This window comes from Fundulus heteroclitus, chromosome 8 (genome assembly GCF_011125445.2).
Source record: "Fundulus heteroclitus isolate FHET01 chromosome 8, MU-UCD_Fhet_4.1, whole genome shotgun sequence".
In the NCBI taxonomy this organism is placed as follows: domain Eukaryota; kingdom Metazoa; phylum Chordata; class Actinopteri; order Cyprinodontiformes; family Fundulidae; genus Fundulus; species Fundulus heteroclitus.
This window is the reverse complement of record NC_046368.1, coordinates 7,998,613-8,008,787: the sequence shown is the minus strand read 5'-3', so window position 1 is coordinate 8,008,787 and position 10,175 is coordinate 7,998,613. Positions and strand designations below refer to the sequence as shown.

The 10,175-nt window shown below is 40.5% G+C and overlaps 1 protein-coding gene across 10 annotated transcripts in view; it reads right to left on the bottom strand.

Moving 5' to 3' along the window:
* akna (AT-hook transcription factor) overlaps positions 1 to 10,175 on the bottom strand; it is a 40,662-nt gene that overhangs the window by 8,142 nt on the left and 22,345 nt on the right. For 7 of the 10 annotated variants that reach the window (XM_021317322.2, XM_021317321.2, XM_021317323.2 and 4 more), the window contains exons 17-23: positions 6,583 to 6,735; positions 4,361 to 4,479; positions 3,938 to 4,051; positions 3,698 to 3,772; positions 3,485 to 3,577; positions 3,165 to 3,306; positions 14 to 357 (exon numbers count right to left, since the gene is read on the bottom strand). In XM_021317322.2, the coding sequence (XP_021172997.2) occupies positions 117 to 357; positions 3,165 to 3,306; positions 3,485 to 3,577; positions 3,698 to 3,772; positions 3,938 to 4,051; positions 4,361 to 4,479; positions 6,583 to 6,735 (937 nt within the window). In that variant the 3' untranslated portion in view covers positions 14 to 116. Of the gene's footprint in view, positions 1 to 13; positions 358 to 3,164; positions 3,307 to 3,484; positions 3,578 to 3,697; positions 3,773 to 3,937; positions 4,052 to 4,360; positions 4,480 to 6,582; positions 6,736 to 10,175 lie in introns of those variants that run through there. The other 3 variants (XM_036140055.1, XM_036140053.1, XM_036140054.1) reach the window with 2 other exon arrangements.

Here is a 10,175-nt window from a genome sequence, read left to right as displayed (position 1 = left end):
GTGTACTAAACCAAAGAAATGTTACAGAGTGGAACGTTTATTGTTTTTATTCACTTTGGCTGAGTTGTTTGAGGCGGGAGCCGACCTGAGCTGCTCGGTTTATGGTCCTCTGGAGTCTAGGAGGTGCAGTACTGAGTGAGCAGCCTGTGTTGGCGCAGATCTGACGCCGTAGAAAGAACCATTTGTCTGGATGTGCGTTTCATGCGTTCTGCCCATTTGTTGGCTCTGTCCAGCGAGTGGTGACTGTCAACAGAGTGCGAGCGTCCTCTCCGCCCTCTTTTCTCTTTGGAGCGTCCCGGTCGTGAGTGGGAGTCCGGGACGTGGTCAGGAGACGCGTGCAGGGACGTGGAGCACAGTCTGAAAAGGGAGCAAACTATCACTGCCAATGTGAGCTAAAAGTAAGTAAAATGTTCTTGGAATTAGATTATTTTTCCTTGATTTGAGCAGGTAAATAGATTATTTGCCAATGGAATTAGATTTTTGCACTTAAAATAAGAACAGTTCATCTCCATCATCTTATTTCAAGTGCAGGATATCTAAATATATATTATTTTAGGGGTAAAAATACTCATTCCATTGGCAAATTGTCTTATTTAGCTGCTCAAATCAAGGAAAAATACACTCATTTCAAGAACATTTTACTTACTTTTAGCTCAATTTTGCAGTGCAAAAATTAGGAGATTTTAAGACTTCTTTACATCTGAGGGGCACAAGCATCTCATAAATTAGATCATCAAAAATATAATGTATTTCATTTATGCAATTCAACCAGTTGTGTATTTCAAGCATTTAATTTTAGTCATTTTGATGATTATATCTTACAACGAACATAAACTCAAAATCCAGTGTCTCTGAAATTAGAATAATAGATAACGGCAATAAGAAATGTTGTTTATTACCGAACTGTCAGGCTACTGAGAAGCTGGTTGACGTAGCGTACCGTAAATCACTCCATAGCCGGTAGGTGCTTCTGCTGGAAGGAGCTGCTGCAGCAATGCAGCACGGTACGCCCCGCTATGAGAACAGGCTGCAGCTCTAAGACGTCTCCAGAAGGCCAGGCTGCTTTAATTTCGCCTTTAGGAGTGGCTCAACACAAAGAAGGTAAGGGTTGTAGCCCATGTACTGGATGCAGTGTGTGAGGCTACTCAAACGGCCGTCCACCCTTTGATTCACTCCTAATGCTTGAATTTTTAATCCTCTTTCCTGAGACTGAGGTTAAAACTGTTACTTGTGCACATTTTAACACATTTTTTCCTTCCATTAGATTCTCCATTAATGTGTTTGGGTGCAGCATCGTGTGAACGACCAGCTTCATTAGGGAATGCCTTTGGTGGCTTGGACAGTCATGGTCGCCCTGCCTGCTGGACAACTGTCTAAATAACAGTTTTAAAATACTTTTTCTATTGGTCTAGTATAAAATTTCACATTTTGTTAAACTGAAAATGGAATTGTGATTAACTGTGAGCAGTAACAATAAAAATGAATAGAAATAAATCCTTGAAATACATCAGCAGCTCCCCTCAGGTCGTTTGTTGAACCAAACAGAAAGCTTTCTTGTTATATGATAAAAACAATCTGTAAATTTGGCCTTTCAGAATAAAAGGCAGGTCGGAACTGAAAAGCTTCCTCCATGTAATAGGAAACTGAAAAACTTAAACCTGTTGTGACCGTTTAAAAGCCATTTAGTGTTTATTTAACACCTGGTGCCACATTTAACCTCATTTATTAAACGCTGCCAGGTCCTTTCTGTCACATCTGAACCTCTCTGAGCCTCATGTAGAGGTAAGTTAAGATGAAACATCACAGATGCTGGCTTTTATTTATGGGGGGGTTCTAACAAATTATACAGACGCTGGTCATATAATTAGAATATAATGAAAAGTTGATTTTTTTCAGTGATTCCATCCAAAAAGTGAAACTTCTTGTCATTAGTTGTCAGTTATAATCATCAAAATTTAAATAAATAAACACTTGAAACATATCAGTCTATGTGAAATGAATGAATATAATATTAACATTTTTTAATGGAATTTTATTCTATGATATTCTAATTATATGACCAGCACCTGTATTCTGAAATAGAATCAGGTAATCAGTACTGAATGATGTCCCTGTTATCACATTTATAACTGGTGATAAAAATAAATAAATGTTAATTTGAACAAATATCAAATAAACATAATGAGGAGGCAGTGTCGGTAATAAACCTTTTAAAGTAATGAGCTAAAGTTTTCATTTTTGGCCATAAAAAAGCTTCACTAGTAAACATTACTGGGTTTCCACCTACATTAGTTTCAGACTTCTGTTACTGGTTAAGCATGATTGTCCTCTAAAAAAAATAAAACCTTTGGTCTCTTCAAAAGACAGTTTTCTTATAGATTATTTTTTGACTAAAGCAGGAAGTTATGTAAATGAGCGCAGATTAAATCAGATACCAGCCTCATTAAGCTCCAGGTTATGTGTGATGATTATGAAACGATTATCCTCATTTAAGTATTACTTCAAATGTTGATCTTTATTTCATAAAAGAGATAAAAAAAATAAACCTTAACTAGCTCATGTTGGAGTTTAAAACGTTTTGATGCTGAACTACACTGCAAAAACGGATCTAAAAATAAGTAAAATGTTATTAAAGTTTGTGTATTTGTCCTTGATTTGAGCAGGTAAATAATATGATTTGCCAATGGAATAAGATTTTTGCCCTTAAAATAGGAACAACTCATCTCTATCATCTTATTTCAAGTGCAGGATGTCTAATTATCTTATTTTAGGGGTCAAAATACTAATTCCATTGGCAGATAATATTATTTACCTGCTCAAATCAAGGACAAAAACACTAACTTTAAGAACATTTTACTTATTTTTAGATCTGTTTTTGCAGTGTACAAACATGAAACATGAATTAATTCAGTTTTAACCAGTGTGAACTAAACTAATAACTAGTTCCAGTCAGTGGGTTCAGCCAAACCCTGTTATTGCTTTGGTGTGCAGAGCTTGAGATTAAATTTCCATTTAGAAATCTCTGCTGTGGCGCAGAAAGTAGATAAAACAGAATGTGATTTCCCCCTTCTGGATGGAAGCGGACATATTTTCGCTTCAGAGTCAACGTTTGACGTGTCATACCGCCACTGCAATCACAAATCTTTGTGGTCAGGACCACTTACAGAAGCTGCTGTGGGTACAAGGGCACGTACTGCATGGCTGAGGGTGAAACCGCAGCTGCAGTGTACCTCCTGGTGGAGGCGCTGTCCGGGGACTCAGCCTGTCGGTGCTTGTAGCGAGTGGAGGGACAACGCCTGCAGCAATCTGAGAAAAACAGTCATCAGTTCGATTAGTCAGATTCCCTTTGATTCTATTCTTGTAGCTGCTGAGCAGATTGTCTCTACATGCAGCTTTTTTAACCACTGACAATAATATTTGACTATTCCTATAGTGAGCCATTACAATAGTTGACATTATTGAGTCTGATCAGCTCTTATATCACCTGAATCTGTGCATCCGTGCAGTTTGAGGCGTCCACAGATGGCGTGGCAGCAACGAGGATGATCTGACGGCTCTCTGCTGCCACCAAGTGGTCCTGACAGCACATAACCAAAAAAAAAAAAAGCTTTATTATGTCTAGGCATGTAAAAGTATTAAATAAATTCAGAAACAGTAGACTCAGATTTTTATATCGAGTTGAGTGGGGATGACTAACGTTTGGCAGGTATTGTGTGGAAAGATGAAGGTTCATCATCAGGTTCATCTGCTTCATCAGGAGAAGAGGAAGACCCTGTAAAAACAACCCGCACAAAAAAACTGAGAACCTTTTTCACCTTCATAACTTAATCCACATAGTTGTATTTTATTTAAACGAGGAACATGACTGTCAACAGCTAGACGGTATAAGCTTAATGCCATAAGGTCAACCACTGATCATCATGTCTTAGGGCCTTACATGTCTGCGTGTTTCTGCTGCGGACGTTCAGCGGAGAGAAGCTGTGCGCTGCTACAGATGTTTGGGTACATCTGGACACCTGAGGCTGAGGCTGCTCCAGAAATGACCTCCTCACTGATCGCCAACAAAAACAAGAAACACAACACCACAAGAAGCATTGTGCAACATGCAGTTATTGAAGCCAAGACAATGAATAAAATGGATGCATGCAATCATGTTGCAACATTTGTTACATAAAACATGTTCCAGTGTGTTGCTCTCTTTGGCACCAACACCATATACATAAAAACAAAATCTTAAAACGTCAGAATAAGGGTCTCTGAATCATTAGACGGATGGATTCTTCTGGTTTGTTATGTTTTATGGCACCAAACTATGACTTTAAAAGCTGAAAATGTTACTGTCAGCATAAGATGGACTCACAGACATGACTTTGTTGCTGTAGTTCTTCTTCTCTCGTTGCTCTCCAAACAGACTCCGGCTCGATCTCAGAGACGGCCTGAACCGATCTCCTCCCCAGGCTGACGTCGCTCCAACACTCCCTGAGAAATAAAGAACAAACCCTTGAAGAACAACCTTTTTCCTGGAAATAGAACTGGCTTTTAATTATTAATTTTTATTCAACAGATGAAAGGCAATTGAAGTTTTTTTTATTATTTCATTTTATTTTCCCTGTTTCCAAACTAGTGAGATATGCCGGGAATAATTTAAGATAACAAACCGACACATTTGTTTTAGGAAAATAGAAAATTAAAAAAAATGATGAAAAATTTGCTGCTTTTGTAAGTTTGCACACCCTTAACCTCAAATTTTATCATCGATTAATTAGAGACCGTTGGTGAAGTTCAGCTGTCCTAGTCGTATTTTTCTGAAATTTGCTCACTTTCATCCTTTAGCTAAAGCCAGATTGGAGAAAGGATACAAAGGATTAAAAATCCTTAATTGTACAAAGGTATGAAGAAGGCAACAAAAGAATCCACAGCATTATATTTAAGCAATGGCACAGACTGGTTCTCACTGTAATGGTCTCCATGTAATATCTGCAGGAAATATGACACATTATGGGACATTTCTGAAACCTCCATTTATTCCTAAAATTGATGAAGAGACGAGAGAGAAACTGGTCAGGGAAGCTGCCAAGAGGTCGATAAAAACCCTGAAGTAGCGGCAGTAGTTTTCTAGGAATACTGACTGTGTCCTTAAGTCAAAACAATCTCCTGTATTCATCATATGTCTGCAATGAGCGGCGTGTTGCAAATCAGAAGCATTTCCCCCCAAAAGAAACATCCAGGCTAAAAGTGTTGTGGAAGAATGTCTCCCTGTCCCATGAACCCAAACTTGGACTATTGGGGATGAGTTTACCACAGAAATATCAATGAGCGTCGTCCAAAAGGCTCCATAACAGCGGTGAAACATGCCGGCTGTCTTACTTCAGATGGTTTACAGCCAAATAAACGGAAGACTGACTTCATGAGAGATGAAGTGGCCTAGTCAAAGTTCAGAACTACAGCAAAGACAGTAAAACTCTGAGGGAAGAGGACGAGGGGAGAACACGTCCTCCTGATGAGGAGGAGGGCAGAAAGGGCGAAGATGGCCGAGTCGAGTAGCCTCGTGAGACCATCCTGATCTCGCGAGCTTTCAAGGTTTCACTTGCAGATCAGTCTGGCTACTCTCCGTTAAAGAAAATTTGGAGCCGTTCACCAAACGAACGTCCAATCAGCGTTGGCTTTGAGGCGGGTTGAGGTGTGACGCAACGGGAAGCGCGTCAGTTCAGTCTAAAGAACATGGCGGCTTCAGCCGATGAAACTAGCGTTAGCGTGGCTATCGAGCAAGTTTTATCGGAATTACAGAGTATTTCTTTGCTGAGCTAACGAGCCTTTACCTGCAGCAGCAAGAGTAGCTTGGCTTGTGGTTGTGTTATCTGATTGGTTTATTTGGCCCATCTATCACCAACATAGGCCAATCAGCTAACCAGTATTTTCGCCCCTTCCCAAAATTTCTTCAACGGAAGCTTTGTTTTTTTTAACATTTGCTTTCCAACAAAACTGAACTGCAGGTTATTTGTCACAGTCAAGGTGGAAAAAGTCTGGAGAGGATTTACGACGGTCTCTTTCCACATCACTAAAACCGTGTTTTAAAGGCATACTATGCAACATTTTTCAGTTAATTAATGTGTTCCATATCGTTTTGGATGATTAAATGAGTCATTTCAGGTCGAACAAAGGTTTTCTCGGCCGCCCTGGTGGTCTGTGGGGGAAATACCGTACTTGCAGCCCTCGGCCCGCACCCACAGGCTCAGAAGTCTCGTGCAAGACCGCGAGAGTCGGTCTTGCTTTATGGCGAGAACTCCATACCTTCACTGTGTTAGTCATTGTTTGTACTGCCATTTTTTCCACTTTTCGTTGCGTTCGCCTGTCTGCTAAGCTCAAAACAACCGCGCCTGGCTTGACGGAGGAACCAGAACAGCTGAGCATCTTTATGACAGTGCACTTTTACTTTCGCCCTCTGGGGGGAGCCTCGCTGGAAAATCAACCCCGGTTGCATAGTATACCTTTAAACATGGGGGGGTTGGAGACTTTCTGGGAGCCGCTTTGACTACAGATCAGAGAAAACTGCGGGGTTGCACCTGGAGGATAAACACTGACCTGATGGAAGGTGAGGGTGTGTGGAGAGGAGAGCAGCTCCTCTGAGCTGAGGCGGCTGCTGTTACTGTGCTGAGACGCTTCTCATTCCTCAGAGGGACGTCCAGTTTCCCCTTCAGTCGCTCTTCTTTGGCTTGAAGTGTCACGAACGCTTCCCTGAAAACAACCAGACAGCAGACGGGTGTTAATTTACCTGGAAGTTATGCTTTAGCGTACTCGGTAAACCACACAAAGCTCTCCCTGCTTCACAGCATTAATGTGACCAGAAAGTCTGCTTTTCTGTGAAGGTCAAACTTTTATTACGCACACAGACGACATGCAACAGCACACCATGCAGTGAACAGTAGGATGTACCTCCTATAAGTAACCTCATTCAAAAGCAGCAGATTCTGAAATACAGAGAATTAAATGGGATTATACAAGAGCATCTCAAAGTAATATATCATCAAAAAGGTTATTTATTCCAGTTATTTAACTCATATGGATCCAATACACACAGAGATAAATCAGTTTGAAGTGTTTTGATCTGCAAACTTGGAGGATAGTGGCTTAGAGCTTCCCAGAAAATGTAGAAATGTTTTTCTGTGGCCTAAAGAATCACAGGAGGGTAGGATCAGGTCACACAGGTCCATGCCCCTTCAGCTCATTCACTAACATCCTCTGGTCTTCCATTCAGCTTATTATCCAGCCGTCGTTTATGCAGCCAGGCGCAGACCAATAGAAATGCTTCTTAGTCTGTGTCCACGCTGACCAATAGGGACGCGTGATCTTGCGGCACACTGAACAATACTGATGCGTTTCCAAACGTCCACGCGGATCAATAGGGATGCATCTGAAAATGAAACCAGGGGTTAAAGCAAAAATAATCGATTTGACTGACATTTTCTTCTCAATGTTCCTTTAAGCCAAGCCAATAACGACCCTAACGACTCCTCGTTACAGAGGAGTGGACCAGTTTCGGTTCAATCTGCTGGCTTAATGTCTTTAACGACTCCCCATTACTAAGGGGTGGACCTGTTTCTGTTGAATTTGCATGTTATCTAAGCCATTACAAGGCCTTTGTTTGGCAGTAGTTTAAAGCTTGTTACTCCACATTACTCCAGACTTTTTGAATTGAGAAAGCTTCCTGGAGAGGAAGCGAAACGTCTTCAACTACGGAAAACAAGTCCAGTTGCTTTTTTTTTTTTTTTACTTTTTTTGGAATAAACTGCAGCTAGTACAAAATTTAGCATAATTTCATCATCTACTTCACTCCTCTGGCTCCCTGTCACATTCAGGATAAACCAATCCTGTGATCATACAAGGCCGACCACAACCACGGACAATGCAGGACACATTACCAACACTATGATTACGTCATACATTCTAATTTAACACAGATCGCACATTACAATAATCAGTCTCTGCTTTGCCTGTTATTGCTCAACAATTAATGATCACAACTCACGAGTTTATAAAAAGGCATTATTTAACTTTTAAGTCTAATGAAACTGTTAAATTTTAGCCCTGTGACTGGAGACCTGTCCAGGATGGACTCTGTGTCCCCGCCTCTTTTTTAGTCCAACTTTAATGTTCTATTTCGTTTCTACATTTTATTCCTACTTGCTTTTACTCTGTTTTATTTTCCTATATTTTAATCATGTCAAGCACTTTGCTTTGTCTCTGTACTGAATTGTGGTATACAAATAAATTTGCCTTGTGTGACATCGAGACGCATTTTCCTGTCAAATACGGTTTTAAGTAACACCTGTACGGATACGAATACAATTGCTCTAAGTTTATCAGAAAAATTGTTTAGCTTTTAAAGAGGAACACTTTTTAATTAGGAAAATGTTATTGAACTTTTGGGTAAAGTTACATTTTGTTTGAGTTAATCTTGGTTGTCTCTTTCTGGCAGGTGTTTTTGGGTTGGAGTAACATGAGTCCATAGATCCACAGACAGGAGGCTTTTTCAGCGGTTTCTGGTGCGACTCGCTTCTACAGCGTTGCTTCACATCGCTCTCCACTCCGTTTAAAAATGAAAAAATAACGTTGGCAAACTTTCCCAAAAAGCCCTCTGAGAATCGCCTTTCTCTGGCCTCACCCAGTTAGAACCCGTTCTCCAGTCCATGTTGTAGCTGCAGTTTATTTTTTATTTTAAAATAAATATATGCTAAATATTGACTGACAGCTGATGACAGCAGCTCTGTCTTCTTTGTTTCAGAAAAGTGCATGTGGAATATTTATTTATTTATTTTTACTTTTTTTCCGAATCTGGCGCAGTCAAATGCGGGACATTGTTTCAGTTTGCGAGTCAACCGTGAAAAGCACGGGACAGTCCCGCACAATCTGGTCCCCCTAGTTTCCCAGGTAAAGAGGCAGTGTGCTGCAGAAAAATGCCGTTATGCACATTAACACGTCTGGCAGGTTAAGCTTCTTGATCACAAGCCGACAATCTTCCCATTCTCGTCCACTTCTCTCAGCCAAGCCCATCTCTATGTTTTACACCTTGGGTCCATATATCCGACCCTTCTTCAAGAAAAAGAGCCTAGATGCTGAGCTAGCGCGTTACTCTTTTTCTGTTTTAAATAAAAACCTAACAGCGAATCATGAGGAGATCCCTGATTGGTTGCTGTGTTTATCAGCTAAATTACAGGAAGCGAGGGAATAAACGCTGACAGGTGACGTGGCCACAGGTGGAAATAACTAATTAACAGCTAGAGCAGCGACAGAAACGCTTACAGAGGAAGTTGTTGTCAGATGTTCAATCCGCTGAACTTTCTGACCTGCTGGTTCACATAAATCCAAAGAAAACCTTCGACCACCGCTACTTTCATTCATGCACCTGTGGCCAGTTTGAGATGTTCTTCCAAAAGTTAAAATGATTAAATCTCAGACTGTTGCCTTTGCAAAGACCCGCCCTACTCTCTTTCTGATTGGCTGATGTCCCAGCTCTGCCAGATTTCATTGTTGAGAGCAGCTTCAGTTTGACACCTTGAATAAAAAGTCTAAACGGAACCAAGTGGATCCATTTTTTGCGCTCATTTTCCAGTTGAAGAAAATCCGTCGCAGCGATGGAGAACTTTAACCCAGGTTTTGATGCTATAGTCCCTTTAGAATTGACAGATATGTTTGACAGAGAAAAACTTGAAACTTATACTTTCATGGGGAGAACATCACAAGTTTTAAGGGGGGAAAAGGGTAAACAAGACACGTTTGCTGTAACCTTGGCCAGACAAATATAAGAGTTTTATCTGTGTTAAACTTGTTTGTCTCCAAGAACTAAACCACAGAGATAGACGCTCAAAACAGTTCCTACGACCTCTGGCTGTAGGTGTCTGGTCTTAAAATATTTCAGGTTTTTTTGTAGATTTGTGTTCATATACTTTGGCACCGCTGTATTGCAGTGATGTCAACAAAGCAGCTTGTATTGAAAATTGTTTGAATGTGCGTCTTGATGCTTTCAGGGGAAGTCCTACATCAAAATATCTCTCTTGCAAATGTGTAAATAATAACAACGCACTCACGGTGTATCCCTCAGAGAAATGAATCCCTTTTAGAGACGGAAACCTTTCCACGACAAGCCTACCACAAAAGAGAGCGTTCATTTTCCAGAG